This window comes from Diorhabda carinulata, chromosome 8, assembly GCF_026250575.1.
Source record: "Diorhabda carinulata isolate Delta chromosome 8, icDioCari1.1, whole genome shotgun sequence".
NCBI lineage: Eukaryota > Metazoa > Arthropoda > Insecta > Coleoptera > Chrysomelidae > Diorhabda > Diorhabda carinulata.
This window is the reverse complement of record NC_079467.1, coordinates 7,259,247-7,281,702: the sequence shown is the minus strand read 5'-3', so window position 1 is coordinate 7,281,702 and position 22,456 is coordinate 7,259,247. Positions and strand designations below refer to the sequence as shown.

Sequence of the window (22,456 nt, the reverse complement as noted above, 5' to 3'; positions counted from 1 at the left end):
GGTTGGTATACTTTTTTGTATATACGGTCGTAGAAAAAATAATGTTCCTAACTCATGCGTAAGGTGTCTTTCCCGCACTTGACCGCTTGACCGAACTCCGCTCCGCGTCGTTCGGGACAACGTTTTGAAATTAAGTTAGCTATGAGAAATACGTCACTTTTTATAGCAGTTGTAGAAAAATGCTTTCGTCCATTTCTGGAACTTATTATACTCCATTCGGAAAGAGTGTAGAGTAATAAATCAATCCCTCTCCTGGCCACCACAGCCGTAGTCACATTTAAGAACAATTCATTATTTTATTTTATTAAACCTTAGCAAATGAATCCAACATTTATTTTCTAAGAAATTTATTGCATCAAGTTCAAATTTACAACTACGTTTAAGAATTTTAAGAACGAAATGATGTTGACAGGTAAATATTTCACGCGCTTTATAGTATACTAGCTTTTACCCGCGGCTTCGCTCGCATCGAATCCATTAAATAAGTATCAGAAATCATTATAATAGAAAAGAACGAACTCTGTAGCTATATTAGAACCTGAGATATAGATCTTTGAATGTAGAAAAATTGCCAAAAACCTACAAAAATCCATAACTCCACATTGAATGTCCGCGCCTAGCTCCTCTCCAACTCAACCGATTTAAGTGTTCAAAAACTCATAAGAAAGAGGGTGTTTCAGCGAGTGTTCTTAAACCAAAACGAACTCTGTAGCTATATTAGAACCTGAGATATAGATCTTTGAATGTAGAAAAATTGCCAAAAACCTACAAAAATCCATAACTCCACATTGAATGTCCGCGCCTAGCTCCTCTCCAACTCAACCGATTTAAGTGTTCAAAAACTCATAAGAAAGAGGATGTTTCAGCGAGTGTTCTTAAACCAAAACGAACTCTGTAGCTATATTAGAACCTGAGATATAGATCTTTGAATGTAGAAAAATTGCCAAAAACCTACAAAAATCCATAACTCCACATTGAATGTCCGCGCCTAGCTCCTCTCCAACTCAACCGATTTAAGTGTTCAAAAACTCATAAGAAAGAGGGTGTTTCAGCGAGTGTTCTTAAACCAAAACGAACTCTGTAGCTATATTAGAACCTGAGATATAGATCTTTGAATGTAGAAAAATTGCCAAAAACCTACAAAAATCCATAACTCCACATTGAATGTCCGCGCCTAGCTCCTCTCCAACTCAACTGATTTAAGTGTTCAAAAACTCATAAGAAAGAGGGTGTTTCAGCGAGTGTTCTTAAACCAAAACGAACTCTGTAGCTATATTAGAACCTGAGATATAGATCTTTGAATGTAGAAAAATTGCCAAAAACCTACAAAAATCCATAACTCCACATTGAATGTCCGCGCCTAGCTCCTCTCCAACTCAACCGATTTAAGTGTTCAAAAACTCATAAGAAAGAGGGTGTTTCTGCGAGTGTTCTTAAACCAAAACGAACTCTGGAGCTATATTAGAACCTGAGATATAGATCTTTGAATGTAGAAAAATTGCCAAAAACCTACAAAAATCCATAACTCCACATTGAATGTCCGCGCCTAGCTCCTCTCCAACTCAACCGATTTAAGTGTTCAAAAACTCATAAGAAAGAGGGTGTTTCTGCGAGTGTTCTTAAACCAAAACGAACTCTGGAGCTATATTAGAACCTGAGATATAGATCTTTGAATGTAGAAAAATTGCCAAAAACCTACAAAAATCCATAACTCCACATTGAATGTCCACGCCTAGCTCCTCTCCAACTCAACCGATTCAAGTGTTAAAAAACTCAAAAGAAAGAGGGTGTTTCAGCGAGTGTTCTTAAACCAAAACGAAGTCTCTATCTTGAATAGAACCTGATATATTGAGGATAGAACGTGTGTATGTGAAAAACTCCCATAAGTAATGTACAGGGGGAAATCGCATTTGAGTATAACTTGAGAATGGTGAAAATTAGATGAAATCCGATGATTCATGGCTGACCTGTGCATCAATACCTTTCATTGAAAAAAAAAATTAAGCAAATCGGTTGGGTAGAACGCCTGAACGGACTCGGAATGGAAATCATCAATTTTTTTAATATATAAGATACCTATACCAGACAGATTAATTTGAAAACGATTTGTAAAACGTTTTCTAGGAAAAATGATAATTAGGTACATTTTGCAAGAGGGTAATAAAAGATTAAAATACGAGGTGTACTTAAATGGTTATTGAAGTCACATATATACCTAAACTTTAGTGAATATTCAATATGTCGACCTTTGAAAACTATACTCCAATACATAAAGTGAAGACGCATGCACTCTCTATTAATGAAAAAGCCATGGCTTTAAATGTATATGGTGCATTAAAATATCAGTACCCTTCAGTGAGTGTGGATGATCTAACAAGTATGTGTTCGAAGATGACAGGTCTAGGAAAATCAACGTTCTACAAACTTCTTAAGGAATGGAAAACAAGTGGATGTTTAAGTGGTCCAAAGTCTCGGTCAGAAAGGCCAAAGGTTCACATCGATGAAGATTACAAATATGCAATCCGCAGGAAAGTCCACTCATTTTACTAAATATTTGTTGGGACAAACAACGTAAAAATTCATATTTAAAAGATTCCGAAGAAATCGTGTGTTGGAGAAGGTCTTATTTACGGACGATTAAGAAATTCCGGCAGGAAGGAAAAACTATTTTTTATTTGGAAGAGACTAGGTTTAACGAGGAACTGTAGGAAAAATATGGCAAGATAAGACGGTTAACAATTTAAGACAAGCTTTCTTGTAGGAACAGGATTGAAAGCTCCATCAGGGAAAAGCAGACGATTAATAGTAACACATATTGGCAGTGACAGTGGTTTTGTTGATAGTGGCCTACTGTTATTTGAATAAAAAAACCGGTGACTATCACGAGGATATGAATGCAGATGTGTTCGAGGAATACTTTATACAAATGCTAGATCTTATTCCAGCCGGATCTGTAATTGTTCTTGACAACGCCAGTTACCACTCGATACAAGTTGAAAGTCTACCTACGACATCAAGAAATATAATATTGATGAACTGGCAAGAAATCACCAAATCACTATTATTCGTCTTCCTCCCTATCACTGTGAACTCAATCCGATCCAATTGATATGGGCCCAAGTTAGAGGCGAAGTAGCTCGGAAAAACACAATTACTAATCGAAGCTTTAAAAAACGTTACTGCTGAAAACTGGCAAAAATGCATTTTATCAAAAGGGAAGAAAAAATGTGGGAATTCGACAACATTATTGATCAAACTGTAGAGCCTCTCATGATTAATTTAAACTATTCATCCGCTAGTTCTTCGGATTAAAATACATATATTGCAAATATGTACATACTTTAAATATGTTAAAGGAAATATTTGTAGACTGTTGTATATAATATAGTAATGTGAAGTTTAGTATATTTTGTACTTTTATTTTTCATACTTACATGTATATACTCGTATTTGTAAATAATTGAATAAAAATAACTATATATATTAAAAAGCAATAATAACATTTTATTAATTACGAAAAACCCATTGCAACGGTTATGATGGTAAGGGTCCTATTACTTTTGAGGAGATTCAGAGGTTGGTGTGAAAGTATTAAAATAGATAGAGAAATTAAGATATCCTTCAATTTTGGAAAGAAAAGGATGGATTATTTAGGTAACCGCTTACATTTTAGTACGGTCAATTATGGGGAAAATATATCTCTGTCCAGTTGCTTATTTATCATTGGCATATTTAAATATTTTGGACGTAAAGTACGGTACTAAAAATTTCAGGGTTTTGCATTTATGATGAGCATTTATTACTCAACGCTCTGAAGGTAGCTGAATAATTTTTTGACATTGAAGATGATGGAATTTTTTACGAGATCAGAAGTGCGCATTGTTAAAGGAATGTCCATTTTTTTTCTTCTAGTAGAGTAACTATGAATGGGTGTCTCACTTTAGTTGTGAAAATGTTTGCGATCCAAACAAACGGATTCTAACAGGAAAACAGCGTGGAGAGTTGAGTTGCTCGGAAACAGAGTGACCCAAATGAAAATTTTCCATATTTGAGTTAGAACCAACAATAAGTACTATACTGCGTATATTTTTATTTCACCGTGACCCAAACAACCTTTCTCTACTACCTACTAGATGGCACAGTAAACACACTTAGGCCGCATCGGGATTTTAATACTCTTTGATAGGGAATCATGGCCCAAGTGGCAGTTGGGCCAGTCTGACGATTTATTTTCGGAAAGTTGTCGTATTTACGTCCTACTTTCATTAGTTTTTTCAGTTGTTTTCAAGTGCTTTTTATTATATCTAGACATTTGCAAATTTATGTAATGGTAAGTAGATAAGTATTTTATACACAAAATATTTCGTATTATTTTATTAAGGGTTTGAATTGAAAGTATTCATCTTAAAAACTATAACCTAAAATTCATTTTATGGAAAAAGTGCGAGAGTCATATGGCTATTCAAAGCGATGTGTCAAATGTCAAAATGCTCCATATTCCTTAAAATTATATAATTGCTCAATTAATTAATTTGAGTTATTTCTTTCAGCTTCAAAATGTCAAGTTGACGATGAACCTACTTCGAGTATAGGCAAAAAAAGAAAACCAAATAAACAGGGTTGGGCGAAACAAAAATCAAAGATAGCAAGAAATTCCGGCAAATCATATCTTAAGTCTCGTGGTAATCTTGTACCTGAAAAGACATTTTTTGAAGGTATTTGTAGCTACCATCGTAAGTGCCATTTGCTGTTAACTATCGAAGAGAGAAGAAATATCTTCCATAGTTTTTAAAAATTATCTAATTTCAGTTTACAAACTGCTTACATTGACGTGCAGTTAAAATCTGTTTATCTGTTCAAAATCCTAATAAACGTTCGAAGACCAGAATTTATACATTACCAAAAGAGTCAGGTGTCTTGATAACTGTTTGTAAATCATTTTTTAAGAATTGTTTGAGAGTTTCGGATGAAAGACTTACCAGGGCCTTCCACTCCGCCGGTAGATAGAGGAAAACACCCTCTTAAAAATAAAACTAAGAAAGAGGATGTTCAAAACGTGAAAAGTTTTATAACTAGATTTGCCAAGTACGCATCTCACTATAGCCGCCAGAACAATCCCAACCGAGAGTATCGCTCACCCGATTTAAATATTACTAAACTATACGAATTGTATATGTACAAAGCGAGAAGCCAAAAGTAAAAGTTTCTAAATTCTAAATGGCTTGAAGGAAGATGCAACCAAAGATAAAGACACTACAACAACTATCGCGTTTGATTTAATAAAAACCTTAGCAACTTCCAGTATATCTACTGGCGTAGCATATTATAAGCTACATCTGTGGACATAGTGTTCGGGCATCCATAATCTAAGCACATGGCTCATGCCATAGATGTATGTATGGCATATAGGTGTGGCCTCAAGAGGTCCGCAAGAAATTGGCTCTTTCATTCTACACTATGCAAGAACATATGTAAAAACACCAGTTGTAATGTTATACTGCGACCAATGCGGCAGACAAAACCGAAATATTAAATTCGCATCTATTTTTTCACTCCCATAGTCATACATTACAAGTTTCTTGTTTCGGGCCATTCATATTTACCGTGCGATAGAGACTTTGGGATGATCGAGAAGCAGAAACGATTTAAAAAAGATATTTTTTTGCCAGATGACTGGGTAAAAGTTATTTTCAGCGCTAAGAAACCCAATAAATTTCAGTTGGTAACAATGAGGCCTGAAGGCTTTATAAAAGTACGAGGATGTGTTGATATCTAGCAGATTTACGAAGATATGCTTAATTCCCCTTGGTGATCAATGTCCTTCGTTTTCTACCATGAAAAATTGGGCTGCAAGCTTCAAAAGAGGTAAATTTTCCATTGAAGATGATAACCGATCGGGAATGCCAGTTTCTGTGTCAGTCCCCGAAAATATCGATGCAGTTCATGACATGATTTTATCAGACCGTCGAATTGTGCTAAAACGGATATCTGAAACACTGATTATTTCATGCGCACGCGTTCATCATATAGTTCACGTCAATTTGTACGACCAAAAGCTTGCAAGGATAGAAGCATCGCGTTCGATCTGTGCTCGACTTAAAAACGATGTAGACTTTTTGTATAAGGGTAGAACAATAACTGGAGATTACTATTCGATATTACTGACCAGCTCTAAGAGAAAAAAAGAGAAAAGACGCGGAAAGTTATCCAAATGAGTTTTGCTTTTGCAGGACAACGCCCCTGCACACAAATCTCATGCTGCCGTGCAAAAAATTCGTGATTTAGGGTTTGAATTACTAGAACACCCCCCTTATTAACCAGATTTGGCTCCGTCCGACTATCGTCCCTTTCCTCAACTGAAAAAAAGTTTAAAAGGTCGTGAATTTCCTTCCAACGAGGAGGTGATAAAAACTGTGGAGGTCTGGTTTGTAGAGCAAGAAGAAACATTTTTTTTTGAAAAGTCTAGAGACGTTGCAGGTTCGCTGTAATAAATGTATTCAATTAAGAGAATATGTTGAATAATAAAATATTTTGACATTGAAATTTTGCTTGGTTCTATAATAGGCTAAGAATTTTTCAATATATCCTCGTACCACTAGGCTAGAAGTGCTACTCACCAACAGAAAAAAGGGGGAACAAGACATCAAAGTAGAATGGATGAAAATACGTTTGCCACGATTTCTATACCAGTTTAAAAACCAAGTGCTCAAGTGGACTGACTTTTTTTACATCTCTTCTATTTGGAAGAGTGGCCCAACTGATTTCTTTTCCGAAAATAATGTTTTTTTGCATTTTTCTATGGTCATTCTCAAATAAGGTGTATGTACCTCTAACTAATGTTTACTTACGAATAAAATGATATTATAAAATCGAGAAACTGACTTATAATTTTGCACAATTATTGATTTGCCTATATCTCCAAACTCCAATTTTGCACTTAGGCCACTGAACATCTGCTTTGTATTTTTTAAAATAGAACTCGCAATGCGTTCTAGTGCTCAAATCATAAATATAACAAATAGTTTTTTTTTGTAATGAATAGTAAGTACGAGAATCGAACTATTTAGACACAAATTTAATGGTAAAACAAGCAGAGGATAATTTTTATTAGCTAAGGTCTCTACATGTTAAGCATTGAAGGACACCGTCAATATGTAGACCAAGAAATTTGATGGAATTTGAAGATCGTATTAAGCCAAGTTGAGTTTTAGAATTTGTAAAACTCCTTTGTAGGCTAAAACTAAAGTTTTCTTAGTGTTTGAATAGAGTCCATTTGCTTCAGCCCAGAACTTAATAGTAATGAGATATTTGCCCAATGTAAAGCTTGTATATATGGACTACTCCACACTCCGCACCAGGTTACATTGGTGTCATCCACAAAAAAAGTAAATTTACTTATAATGTGTAAGTCTGTGACACCAAAAAAAGAATTGGACCTAAAACTGAACCCTGCCAACTGGTAAATTACTCGAAACTTTACCACTAGCTTGTTCGTACCAGTTGTATTCTACATTCAAGGTAAGATAATTAAGCCATATAAAATTTATTATTAAGTGAGGTATATATTTCATTAAAAACAGAAAACATAGCGTTATTAGATTTATTCGATAGGAAACCAAATTGTTGAGCTTTCAAGATTTAAAAAGAAAAGGCAATAGACGGTTTTTCATTAGACTTGTGCAGGGGAAGAATTATCCTATTTTTAGACAGCTTGGGTAAAACTTCTTTTCAAAGGATTCGTTGATTAGAGAACATAAAACGTTAATCACCACTTCGAGAAAATTTAAAAAAACTTAGCTGATAACCCATCGAAGGCCCAGGAAGTCTTGTTTTGAATGCTGAGTATGGTTTGCTCTAACTCTAATCCATCTACAAGTCTAAGGTGATACTTTTAGAATGAACAAGGAAAGAAAAAGCATCACGACTACCAACGTTCACGAAATAATTCTTAAGTTCATCTTGATCGAGGTCAATAGTGTGATGAACGCCTTTTGTCCCCCAAATAATTGAAAACGGACCAAGTTTCTTTCGAGGATTTTTAGCTCTAGAGATGTGATTCATGTGATAGTTTTGTTCAATAGTTTCGACAGTTTTCAGATACAATAATTTATAGTTATTGATATAATTGAGTATGTGAGGATTGTCTGTGAACTTTTTAATATACAAAAGTGGTCTCATATTGTGGGATAAAGTACGCGTTCCTTTCGTAGTCAATGACTTGCGATGATTATTTTTAGGAGGGGAAGGGGAAATTCTGTATTCAAACATCTCATAGTTTTATCGAGAAAGTTCGAAAATTCAGTGTCAATATCTTCAGAAAGATTAATCCAATCATTTGCTAAACATAAGTTATGAAATTTGGTCCGGTTTTTTTAAGAGAAAATTTAGAATATTGGAAAAAATGCTATTTTTGAATAAAATAAAAAAATACTGTTACGTATTTAAACATAAAAAAATTTACAAATCTCACAGCGTACAGGTATTTGAAATACCCGCCCTAAACGACTAAAGGTTGGGGAGTGAAGGGGGTAGGATAATTAAGCATGTACGAGAAGAGCAGAGCTCGTTCGGTTGTAGTAGTAAATCTCTATTCGTCTAGTATTGTGAAAGTATTTTATTATTAGTGCTTATTATCAAAAAGATGCAGATCACATAACCATAACAAAAAGTGGATCTTAAATTACAGCTAGTATTCACAAAAGTAAAAAAAATATTATTCATTAAATCAATTATAACGTGAGCTGTATCAGCAAGTTACAAACAAATCCACTTTTAAATTGGAAAAACTTCCTCAAACTGAAGAAGCAGCTGCACAAAATTCCTACAGAGTCTATTACCAATTGCAAACTTGGTTGGATGATTTAGACAACGATCAGAACAATAAAAAGGACAGGAAGAAAATTTAGGAAGACTCGTGCTGAAAAATACATCTCTGACAGTTTCGATTTGATTCTCGGAAAGGTGGTTAAAAGCGTTGGATGTACTTTTGAAAGTGGATTCAATAATCAAAGGTGTGGCTGTCGAAACCACGGCTTAAAATGTACCAAAACATGCACTGAGAACTGTTAAAATAGTTCAAACATATAAATTTAAGTGATTCTGAAGATATTGATGAAGTGCCAGCAAAGAATAATAACATCGAAGTTGAGGTGCCTGAAAATGCCAATGATTTTAAAGATAATATAGAATTTGAAAGGTTGATCGATGAAGAAAACGAACCACAACAAAAAGGGGATAAAATTGATTAGATTTTTACATTTTATTGATTTTTCTTTTTATGAGCTATATGCAAACAATATTAATAAAGTAGAAATTTGTAAATAAAGTAAAGAATTCGTAGCTAATATAAATAAATTGTATGTTGTTTTTTATCGTATATATTTAGAATAATTTAATATGCATGTAAAGTTTTCGAAACTTAACCGTGGCTTATGAAAATTAATGAAATGCTTTTAATTTTCATATAAATGTTGAGTTTTCCATAACTTTTCGTGATGAACTTCAATCAACTTTATTTATTTTATACCAAAGTAAGTTTTTTCATAAAAATATTATGAATTATTTACTTCAATATGCTGATAAATTGAATATAATGTGAAAAACCGACAAGTTCCGGAATAGAAAATTTTTTTTCGGTTTTTCTTAATTTTCAACTGCTAAATAACAGTAAATCATATATCATTTGGAAGTAGAGATCACAACGAAAAAATTAGCACTAACACAACATCAAAATCCAAAAAGTTGTTCGCTCATTCATTCATCAATATTCATTTTCTATAATTGAAAAAAATTCATGCTTATTATGTGTAAATAATTACGTACTTTCACAAAGTTCCATTAAAATTGAATGATTTTCATGCGAGACAAAAATAAAAACAAAAAAATTTGGTTTTTGTCAATTTTTTTTCAACTTTCGAGGTTATGTATATAAAAATAAATACAGTGATTAGATTTTTTCATTATCTACAACTCTTGCATGAAACACTTTTATCTAGGATGTCTTTTTTTTGCGACAAATTACGAAAATTTCACTACTTCTCTTCATCGAAAGTTTTTTTTCATTATTTATTACCCCAAGTACATATTCCAGCCGGCCGTTGCCTGCTACTAACTTTTTCATATCAAAAACGTGACGCAATTAATTATGAAATTAGGATAAATTACGGGTCGTCCTAAATAATTAAATATTTCTTCAATACATGAGCTGTTAGTAACAAATATTCTTGGATTTCTCCGCAATTATCAACTGCGTTTTTTGAATTTTTTCCAATTTGAAGTTATCACTCATAATATTAATATCAAATTTTAAAAATAACAAGATTTCAAAAATCTATTTTCATTTTTTTATAGCAAACTTAAATAAATCAATATATCCTGGTTAGTAGATTTTTGTGAAATGTTACAAAAAAGGAAAGTCCTCCATCCCAATTTTTTACATGTATCGATGTGGTCAGATTTTCACGAAAAGAAAATTTTATTCACATAATGCACACTAATTATTAATAATACTCCCTCCGTCCGGAAATATGGTATACATTTGCAAAAAATATATATATAATAAAACTAAAAATTAACATGTATATTATATCAACTTTTGCTTCATCACCAAAAACGAAGAGAGTTGATCGTGCCTATTGCTGTTGGTTTAATCTACGTTGAAATTCATAGAAAATCATCGCCCATCTCAAATAGCACTCGTATAGTACGTTCACCTTTAAAAATGTCAAGCTTTATGATGACGATGTTAGATTTGGTACATTCACATCAGTGTTGCCTTTTCTCAGAACTTAAGTAGCAGCCTTCGTATAAACTTTGCAGTAGTTTCGGCAAAATCGTATGTGTACAATTTTCTACTAAGCAAACCACAATTATGTTTCAGTTTTCTATCTATCCCAGATACGGGGTCACCTTTTTTAAACACCCCGTAAGAACTTATAAGTCAACATAATTTGACCTTCAATTTACTAAAAGGTAACTTGATTCTATCGTATCACGCGAAGACAAATCAGGCGAGTAAGAGGCGTAGAACAGTGTAATTACGAGATTTTTATCAAACTGTTCAACGAAGACGGTTTTGTGTGCTGGTGCATTGTTCTAGTGACATTGACGAATACTGTTGCGCAATCTTCTCCGCACTTGACCTGTGAGCACAATATGTCGAATTTTTCCAACTTTCAAAAAAGGAATTCCGTGTGTTAATAAAGCATCGCTTTTTTTTAAAAAAAAATACGATTGGAGCCAAGGCTCGGGCTGATAAGCATTATTCGGACATTGTCCCAGGCAAATCGACGATCGAGAAGTGATTTGCAACGTTTAAAAGAGGCGAAGTGAGCACCAAGAACGATACACAGATTAGACGCCCCAAAGGAGCAGTCATCGATGAAAACAACAATAAGGTCCGCAAAATAATTTCAGACAATCGTAAAGTGAAGCTGATCCAGATAGCTAAGACACTTAAGATATCAAAGGAAAAGTGTTAGACATATCGTGAATTAATACTTGGGTATGCGAAGGCTCTGTTCAAAGTGAGTGTCGCATCATAATCGACCAAAAGCAACAAACTGATGATTCGGATCATTTGTTTTGAACAACACATTTCAAAAGCTTGTTACTTTGCTTGTTTGACGAAAGAAAGAAACTTATTACACTTCTTTTTATCTGATGAAAATGTTTATTGATCAGTTGAATGAATAGTGTGTTTTTCAAACATTATTCGGACATTGTCCCAGGCAAATCGACGATCGAGAAGTGATTTGCAACGTTTAAAAGAGGCGAAATGCGCACAAAGAACGATACACGCCTTAAAGAAGCAGTCACCGACGAAAACATCAAAACATCAATTTCGGATAATCGTAAAGTGAAGCTGATCCAAATAGTTAAGACACTAAAGATATCGAAGTAAAAGTGTTAGACATATCGTGAATTAATACTTGAGTATGCGAAGGCTCTGTTCAAAGTGAGTGTCGCATCATAATCAACCAAAAACAACAACAAACCGATGATTCGGATCGTTTGTTTTGAATGGTTCAATCGTAATAAACCCGAATTTTTGCGTCAATATTCGATAATGGATTGAACGTGTCTCTATCATGTCATACCAAAGTCCAATCGACAGTCAGCCAAGTGTACTGCACGAGATAAACTGATTCCAAAGCGTGGAATGACGCACAAGTCAGCTGGCAACAGTATTTTAGGATGCGCAAGGTATAATATTCACGACTGTTATGAAAAGGGAAAATCCATAAGCAGAGACTATTACGTAATGTTATTGGAGTGTTTGAAGGACAAAATCGCGGCGAAAACGGCTCCATTTGAAGGAGAAAGTACTGTTTCTCTAAGACAACGCATATCGATGACAAAATTGCCATATTCTCCATATTTTGCCCCCTGCAACTTTTCCTGTCCTCGGACCTCAAAAAGATGTTCGCTGAACAAAAATTTTGCGCTGATGAAGAGGTTATCACCGACATTGAGGCCTATTTTGATGCTTAAGGTAAATTGTATAACTGCCATAATAATGATATCAAAAATATTTTTTCTATACTAGAATACGAACTTTTCAGCCCACCTGTTAAATCCATATCCAGAAAATTACCGTTTTAGAAACACCATACGACTGAACGAAGCAGTCGTGTTAAGTAAGATCAATATATTATTTAACTATAAAATAAAGCGCATAATATAGTTGAATAGAAAATTAACAATTGCTGACAAATTTAGCACTTACCTTATCAGTCTTAATTTTTTTAGCTGCCTCGTTCATGATAACTTTGGCTCTTGCTCCTTGTAGTCTCGGTATAAATATTATGCCGCAGAGATACGCCGCAAGGCCGAACGGACCTGCATATAAAAGTTCTTTTTTTGCAATCACTGTACATTTGTCCATCACTCGCCAAAAATTGAACATACCTGAAAATGAAAATTCATAATAAATCATGAGCAGATTGGCTATGTATGTCGGAGGATTTCGCCAACTGGATATCAAAGTCAACGGAAGTGACGTCATCCGTCATATCCGTCATCTTGGACGTCACCTGTCAAGTATTCTGTGTTATTTGTCAACTGTGGTGTCTTCTGTCTTTTCCGCCCTCTGTTACTTGTCGTTACCGCCATCTATCAACTGTTTTGTGATGCCTATGACCTTATCCGCCATCTGTCATGTAAGCTGTGTTATCTATGATCTACCCGTCATGTGGCACCTGTCGTGTCTGCTGTAATGTCTATGTGTCAACGTAGTGACGTCGTATGTGATACATATTAATTTTTTTGTTAAATAAAAATCTCGTCTGAGCGGAGGTTAGATCCTTCGAGAACATGGTCGATGCTTTTCTATCATCTTCACCTTACCACCTAATCCGCGCAGACACCCACAAGGCTCAAAGAAGATCAGGAGAATGATCCTCACCTAAAAATGATTCCACAATGGAAGGAAGAAAATGGGCGACTCCCGAAGTACTGTCAAGTTTTTCACAGGCTCTAAAGGCATGCGACTCCCTTGTTCTGGAAGAGGGCTTTATAAAGTCCTTAGCGTTCAAGAAACTTCGAAAGCCATGTGTTCCAGGAAATCTGTGACCAGCTGGGAATGAATAAAACTAGGACGAAGGCGTTACTTCACAATCAGAGAGAATGGATAGATATCTGTCCTAAGTAGTTTCCAGCCACCAGAGATTGGGATCAATATCTATCCCTATTTGCAATGGCTTCTCGATCTGCTCTTAATGAGTCCATCGGTGTAAAATTTACGAAAATTATGTTTGGGCGTGAAATGAGAATGAGACCTAGAATTTGGCTATCGACCTGAAAAAGGTTATGGGATCCAATTCTGAAGAATGGAGGACATACGCGAATTGGTTCATTCAAAGTTTCCAGCGACAAAATGAAAAAATCATAAGACACGGAAGCCACAGGCAGCGGTTTTAAAAAGTAGAAAAGAATGTTCTCTAAACTTACAAAAATCACGGAAAAGTCCGTACTTAATAAAGAAAAGGATCAATGATTTGATATATCGCATAAGAAAGATCCCCAGTAGAAAACCGAAAGTAATCCACCAAAACCGACTGTCGCCTTTCGAAGGAGGTTCTACCTGGTAATCAGAAATTAATTTCAAGATTAATCTACCTACCGCGATGTGAGGGAAACGCATCAAAGCCTCTGCAACCATATGATGGAAGCCAACGTGAAGAATCTGGCTATGACCAAGATAACGAGTAACCAGTTGGATTGGTCAGTCGTTAGGAACATGATTGAGGTGATTTTCCAGGATACCGGCTCACATATTGATTTGCAGCTATACAAAGGGTAGATCCCGTTGCCTCAAAGGAGGGGGTAATATTTCGAACATGTCGAAGATATAGGTTGTGAAACCGGTACTGTCAGGTTATAATGGAATTCTAGAATTTGGCTAAGACGCGGACCGTTTGATATACGGCGGAATTCGTTTGATATTTGTTTTTATATATATTTTTATCATAGTAGGCGGACAGTTTTTTTTTCAACTAATTTCTAGGAAGGTCTTGTTATTTATTTGTTTTTGTTTGTTTACTTTTGAGATTTCTAGAAATGTCGTTTCTGTTATATATATCGAGCATGTTTAGCGGAGTTACTAGTAGTTGATAATAAATAGTCATAGTGAACAGAACGAAATACAAAAGTAACCGAAGAATTTAAATAAATTTTATAAGCTAGTTGAGTGTTAATGTTAAGTTAATTATTATATAGGTTAGTGTACAGTATAAAGTATACTCCACGAATAAAAATATTGTGAATTAATAAGAAAAACATTACAAGAATAAATAATATATAATAATTATGCCAATTTATACAGACTCGTAATTATTTGTTCAAAAATAATCATACAAGTTTCGTATTTTGTACTTATTTGGGTTAATGTTTAAATGAACAAATTATTTAATAATTGCAATGTAGAATACATATTTTGAACAGAGAAAGTACTTCGTGCTTCGACTATGAATATCTTTTTTTTCCTGTAATTGTTGAACAATACTTAAGCTTCGACAGTTTATCACTTTGTTGTTTCTCAAGAAAATTAGACGAGATTGAAGCTATTTTCATGCTTCATTAATATACGTAATATGGCAAAATTCATTGCGCATCCAGTATATTCTATTTTACAACTAAAGCTAACAATTCCGACGAAATTGCATATTACTCACAACTTCAGACCTAATCGATATTTTTTGAAGTGCAAAATCTAGTTTTGTAGATCTTTTTGAAGAGAGAGACAGTTACCAAAATTTTTTTCTGTAACATTGAAGAGTGAAAAGATATACTTTAGATAAAACGTTATTTTCAGTAGAAATAACCCAAGGACATTGATAATTATTGTTGTTGTAAAATTTTATAACAGATTTCGAAAGCTTGTTGCTTTGTTCGCTTGATAAGAGAACGAAACTTATTGCAGTTTGATGAAAATGTTGTTTATTGGTGTAAAGTGAGTGGTTTTTTGGCTTTTTTGGGTTTGCCGATTAATTGAATGATAATGAAAATAAATATGCTGCCGTCTCAATTGCTCACTTAACATGTATGAGAAAAGAATATGAGGTAATTTCAATATTTTTACAGATAAAGAAATGTACTGAACATATTCAAGTGATCTGCGTCGGTTTGAAGATGGTTAATGTTTTATCAGACCAACAGAGTGGTTACACCAAATGCCTATACTTCATTTGAATATAAGACACTAGAGCCAAATCACGTCTTTGGACTCAAAAAATTTGGCTGACAAGAAATGCTGTTTTTGTTAGGTTAAGAAATGATATAAATGTTGCTTTCAAGAGAAAAAATAATTATTCCACCATTATATATAAAATTAGGTTTAATGAAGCAATTTGTTAAGTCTCAAATTTCCTGGCTTGAGTACTGGAATCCTAAAAGAAGGTTTCTTTTATAGTCATCAAATATTTAAGGTGACCATAATTTTGGAAAACTAAAACGGTTTACCAGCCCGATTTTTAGTCCGAAAAATACTTTATATTTGTAAAGCAGGGTTTACTTGTAAAAAATTAAAAAGCAACAAGAGAACCTCAAAACAGTCCACGCAACCAAACCACGTGCAAACTAAACAAAAGCAAGTTCAGCGGAACGACAGTTCTCGAACACTCGTGAAGTAAATCGACAAGTCTCAATCGTTGATGAAACTACGCTGACGCATACCTTTTCCTCTAAGTAATGCGTTTCAGACAACACTCTGTTTTATATTTATTAAATCAATGAGTATTTTCATATCAAAATTTGAATCGAACTTCTACGAGGATGTATTGATATCTAGTTAACATAGACCAGTTCCGTACATAAACAAAATATTGCGTTACCATAGCAACGAACAATAACTTATTAGAAGAGTAAGTGTAAAGTTTGACGTCAAAAAAGTAAACCACCAGAGTTAAGCAATAAATTAAAAGAAAAAAGATGTCCACCGAAATTGTGAAAATCGAAAAATTGGAGTATCGAGCCATCATCAAGTACCTGTATTTACAAAGGGGTTAAGAGGTAAGCAGATTTACGAAGATATGCTTAATACCCTTGGTGATCAATGTCCTTCGTTTTCTACCAAGAAAAATTGGGCTGCAAGCTTTAAAAGAGGTAAATTTTCCATTGAAGACGATAACCGATCGGGAATGCCAGTTTCTGTGTCAGTCCCCGAAAATATCGATGCAGTTCATGACATGATTTTATCAGACCGTCGAATTGTGCTAAAACGGATATCTGAAACACTGATTATTTCATGCGCACGCGTTCATCATATAGTTCACGTCAATTTGTACATGAGAAAAACTGCTGGTAAATAGATCCCCAAATGTTTGAATGTTGACCAAAAGCTTGCAAGGATAGAAGCATCGCGTTCGATCTGTGCTCGATTTGAAAACGATGCAGACTTCTTAAACCGAATTGTTACTATGGATGAGACTTGGGTACATTTCTACGATCCAGAAACAAAGCAACAATCGATGGAATTGTGTCACTCTGGTTCTCCAAGACCTAAGAAGTTTCGTGTCGAAAAATCTGTTGGAATAGTTCTTGCTTCAGTTTTTTGGGATTGCCATGGAGTAATCATGATTAATTTTGTAGATAAGGGTCGAACAATAACTGGAGATTACTATTCGACATTACTGACCACTATCAAGTTTAAAAGGTCGTAAATTTTCTTCCAAGGAGCAGGTAATAAAAGCTGTGGAGGTCTGGTTTGCAGAGCAAGAAGAAACATTTTTTTAAAGGTTGAGAGACGTTGCAGGTTCGCTGTAATAAACGTAATTAAGAGGAGAATATGTTGAGTATTAAAATATTTTGACATTGAAATTTTCTTTGGTTCTATAGTAGGCTAAGAATTTTTCAATACATTCTTGTATTATTCTTATAAAATCAAACTTTTGTTTGGTAAGTAATCAGTCTGTTAATTAAGTAATTATAAATATATATATATATATATATATATATATATATATATATATATATATATATATATATATTTGGAGGTGCACAAAAATTTATTTTTACAGCACAGACATCTTGCTGTAGTACAATTTTTCTTGCAAAGGTACTTTTTAAATCCCTGGCCGGTTCCAGTGGATTGTAGGTTAGCAACTGACCATAGTGCTACCTCCGTACTCGGTACATCCTCTGCATCAAGAAGAATTCTTGGATACACATTAATCTGAGATCGAGAATATAATTGTTTTAAGATCCCGTTCTTGATACCAATTTAATAAAGCTCATCATCGGTTTTAGCTAAAACTACACCTATAATATTTCGGGCATCACTACGACTTCTGTCAACCTCTGGAACTGCAATTCGTATAGAAGTGCCAATAAGTACAGCATTTTTTAAGCCTGTTGTTCTAGACTTTTCTTAGCACTTTGACGATTATCTTGTACTTTATATTTTTTTGAACATTGCGGACACAAAACTTTAGATACAAATCCTTCATCGGATGATTCTTCAGCAACAGCGCAAATAGCGTAGATTGCACATCCACATTCTCTACATGTATGAGCTCCTGTAGTTTAGTGTGAACAGACGCTGCATTGGAGAGTGTAAGCTGGAGGTTGCGTATTTGATATGGAGGCATTCTTGGGCCTTAGTTCTACTCGCATACATTCAATATTGCATGAACATTTGGTTATCAAAAAGATTTGATAGTTTTGGATACTGCATAACTTGACTATTCGTGTCAATTGGTGCAAAGAAATGTTGAAAAATTCAAGACGTAACTGGCGACGAATCATGGATCTATGCATATGAGCACGAAACTTAACAACAATCGACTGTATGGGTCTTTCAAGAAGAGCTAAATCCAACAAAAATTGAGCACGTAGCAGTTCGAAGCAAATGGTCGCCTGTTTTTTCTGGACATGTCACCATCGTTTCATTAGAGAAACGTAGACCGCTTAATTCTGAATGATACGCTAGCATTTCTTTCCCAAAAGTCATCGAAAAAATCAGGGAAACCAATCGCACAAGACACAAACATCTAATTGTTGGGTCATCCGCCTTACATTCCTTGTTTGGCACCCAATGATTACTTCATATTCCCATAGATTTAAAATAAATTGTTCAACGATTTCTATTCCTAAAGAAGTGGTTAATGCGTTCAAAGTATGTGTTTTGGAGATACCTCAATCGAAATGGAAAAAATGCTTCGACAATTATTGGTTCAACCGCATGCAAAAGTATATGGATCTTAATGGAGAAATTGTAAAAAACAATAAAGCCATATCCAAATGTAAATATTTGTTTTCTCTCTCAATACTTAAGTAGCAGCCATCGTTTTACTGTAATATGTTTCTTACAAAACAATAACCAATAAATAATTTAAGTGTGAACATCAGTTCTGTGAGTGAGGTTAACGATAGTGGTACAGACTTGTGCAATGTACAAGCGTTTAATATTGTTATTTAACTAATTAACTGATATTTTTATATTGTTAATTACAGTAAGAGTAAGATTAAATATAAAAATTTATAAATAAGAAATAAATAAAGAAATGAAATAAAGATAAAGAAGAATAAGTTATGTAATGAATAAGTCTTGGTATTTAACCTTTTCCCGGTTTTGGCAGTTAAGCTTGGCCCAGTCCTGGCAGTTAAGCATGGCCCAATATTGGCGACCAAGGTTGGTCCATCGTTATTACTCCTCCAGAGTTTTACCAAGACTGAGCCAAGCCTGGCTTACAAGCTTGGCCCAGAGTTCTACATGGTTGGGCCAAGTCTGGGCCAAGCTTGGGCACTTGGAACTTTCCTCTATAATTGTTTCAATAGGAAATATTTTGAAAAAAAATACTTAGAAGTAAAGTATGTGCGTTTTTCTTTAGTGCTTGTCTCAGATCGAGATGATGAGGATTACCTTGAAGTGAGTTCAGGCACATTATGGGTGGTTTTCGCTGGAAACAGCATCCGAAAAAAATGAAAAAAAAATGATATTGTAGGATGGAGGAGAAATCCCCTAAGGTGTATAAAAGAAATGAGAAACCAAACTCCAAGAAACTCACACCAATCATCTTATAATGAGCACACTGTTACCAATGCTCACAACCTTCAGTCTCTGAAGACGATAACTCGGTCATTGAAACGCTCGTCAGACAGTGTCATTGTGGGTATTGGTGTAACAGTAAACAGTGTGTTCAGTATAAATATCACTAATAGTTCCATAAAGACAACAAAGACTACACTACATCAAAATGGACTGTAGACCTGAAATACTGTAAAGAATATTTCTCTGAAGAAAAATTCCCTTAAGGGCAAAATCATTCCAAACGAATCAGTTTTCTAGTAAGAAAATAGCCTATAGAATTAATGATTAATTAATCAAACAATTCCAACAACAGTTCCAACAACAAATTTATTGATATAAGGACAAACAATTAGTACTGCCTTTAGGAAGGAATTTCTATTTTTTTTTTTCCAAAGTTTCGAGAGTTTCCAATTTAGAGTAAACTGAATTACAGTCATAAAGAATGGGACAATCAGGCAATTAAAATATTATTTTTATTGATACTTATCAATCTAAATTGTATTCAGAGATTTTATCAACATAACGATACACCCACCAATTTCATTTTATCCTTATTATATATACTCCATTTATATGGAATTTGATTATTTTTGTATTTGAATGAGTCAATAATAATAATAAAGTTTTGCGAAATATACGGAAACAATAATCTTGAAAGGCTAAATTGAACAAAAAGACTAATAAATCTAATAGTCTACAAGAAACACTTTCGTTGATTCGAAATTCGAAGGGGTCTTAAAATGTTACAAATTATCGAGTGAGTTAAATAAGTTTTCACGACCATGTAAAAACTATTTATTAACATAAAATATAAATAAATAGAATGGTTTCAATATTATGACTATGGTTCTCGTTGGATGTGAAGACTATTAAGAACACACAACGCGTGTTTATGCTCTCTTAAATAGTAATCCTATTGTACTGTGTGTCCCAATAATAATGACACTCGGCCATATCTCGGGAACCGTTTATAGTACAGCTTCAGGAAAAAAAAATTATAACAAAAGTGACCTCGAGAAAAACCTGGAAATTATTTACAGAGTTGTAGGTCCACCGCTAGAGGGCGTAATTAAATACCAAAAATTATATAATGAATAATTTACAAATTTTGCCTATGTGTAAATTTTAAGCATTTTCCTTTGAACATAAATTACTCCGGTTTGAGTGAACGGATTTTAACATTTTTTGACTCCTCAAAATTGTCTTTCCTTGTTCTATCAATAATAGTTCCAATATCCGAGAGCATACGAAGCGCCATTCAGAGCAAAATTTGTAAATTATTCATTTTATAATTTTTGGTATTTAATTACGCCCTCTGGTGGTGGACCTACAACTCTGTAAAGAATTTCCAGGTTTTTCTCGAGGTCACTTTTAACATAATTTTTTTTCCCGAAGCTGTACTATAAACGGTTCCCGAGGTATGGCCGAGAACCATTCTTATTGGAACACCCGGTATACAAAAGCTATAATTAAATATATTTATGGTTGTTAGAGTCACATCACAAAAAATAAGGGTAAATAATTTGATAAATTAATGGATTAGATTCTCGATTTCTTGGGAACTACTCCACTCCGAACGCCTCCACGTACGAATCGCGACACCGGGTTCGATTTCTAATTAATCGTTGAAACAAAATTGTTACGTTCGATATTCGACAATTATGGAGATCCAATCTGACTGCGCCAGTTAAATAACTTAATTCACAGCTTTGAAAAATTATTTATTAACATAAAATATAAATAAATAAAGTGGTTTCAATATTCTGACTACTGTTCTCGTTGGATGTCCAAACAATTAAAAACAACTATGCGTGTTTATACTCTTTCAAATACTAATCCTATTGAATACTAAAGATATAATTAATTATATTTATTGTCGTTAGAATCATATCAATACAAAAATAAGGGTAAGTAATTTGATAAATTAATGGACGAGATTCTCGATTTATTGGGAACTACTCCATTCCATCTTTATTAACTAATACACGTTTTCTCAAAGTCTTTCTTGTTGTTTGACATTCGACCTGTTCAACATAATGACATACTGGTCCATCGTTGAGTAAGTCATTGACAATTTATACTGGAAATTTATTTTGAATTGGAAAGCATCTTAAAACTTAACATCTTGTCTGAAAAATCGATTGATGATTTTCTAGCATTATAATTAATTAGAGCATCTGGTTCATTTATAGGTTTTGTATAACTTCGGAGGTTTAGAAGCTATCAGTGAGCTTAGTGGACAAAACAAGAACATCACGTTTATCATGCCAGTTAATCACTTACACACCTCTTGGATTTTCTTTGTACACAAATTATATTGTACACAAAATCTATAATTAATTGTATTTATGGGCGTCACGTCACATTAATAAAATAAGTAATTTGATAAGTTAATGGAACTTCAAGTGTCTAAGAGACATATAGAACCGCTTAAGTGAGATGTTGTGGAAGGTCAGTTTACAATAAATATTAACGGCTACAATAGTAAATAAAAGTTAAATAGGTAGATTTATGATTCTTCGCAATCTATACGAGGATATATTGAAAAATTCTTAGCCTACTATAGAACCAAAGAAAATTTCAATGTCAAAATATTTTGATACTCAACATATTCTCCTCTTAATTGAATACATTTATTACATCGAACCCGCAACGTCTCTAAAACTTTCAAACAAAAAAAAATGTTTCTTCTTGCTCTGCAAACCACACTTCCACAGCTTTTATTACCTCCTCGTTGGAAGGAAACTTACGACCTTTTAAACTTTTTTTCAGTTGAGGAAAGGGACGATAGTCGGACGGAGCCAAATCTGGTTAATAAGGGGGGTGTTCTAGTAATTCAAACCCTAAAACACGAATTTTTTGCATGGCAACATGAGATTTGTGTGCAGGGGCGTTGTCCTGCAAAAACAAAACCCCTTTGGATAGCTT

The 22,456-nt window shown here is 34.1% G+C and overlaps 1 protein-coding gene across 2 annotated transcripts in view; it reads right to left on the bottom strand.

Moving 5' to 3' along the window:
- The window catches only part of LOC130897505 (1-acyl-sn-glycerol-3-phosphate acyltransferase alpha), a 103,160-nt gene that overhangs the window by 71,187 nt on the left and 9,517 nt on the right, over positions 1-22,456 (bottom strand). For both annotated transcript variants that reach the window (XR_009059716.1, XM_057806399.1), the window contains exon 3: positions 12,728-12,909. Coding sequence is in view for 1 of the 2 variants with exons in the window: in XM_057806399.1 (XP_057662382.1) it covers positions 12,728-12,909 (182 nt within the window). In the remaining variant the exon portion in view is untranslated. The remainder of the gene's footprint in view (positions 1-12,727; positions 12,910-22,456) is intronic.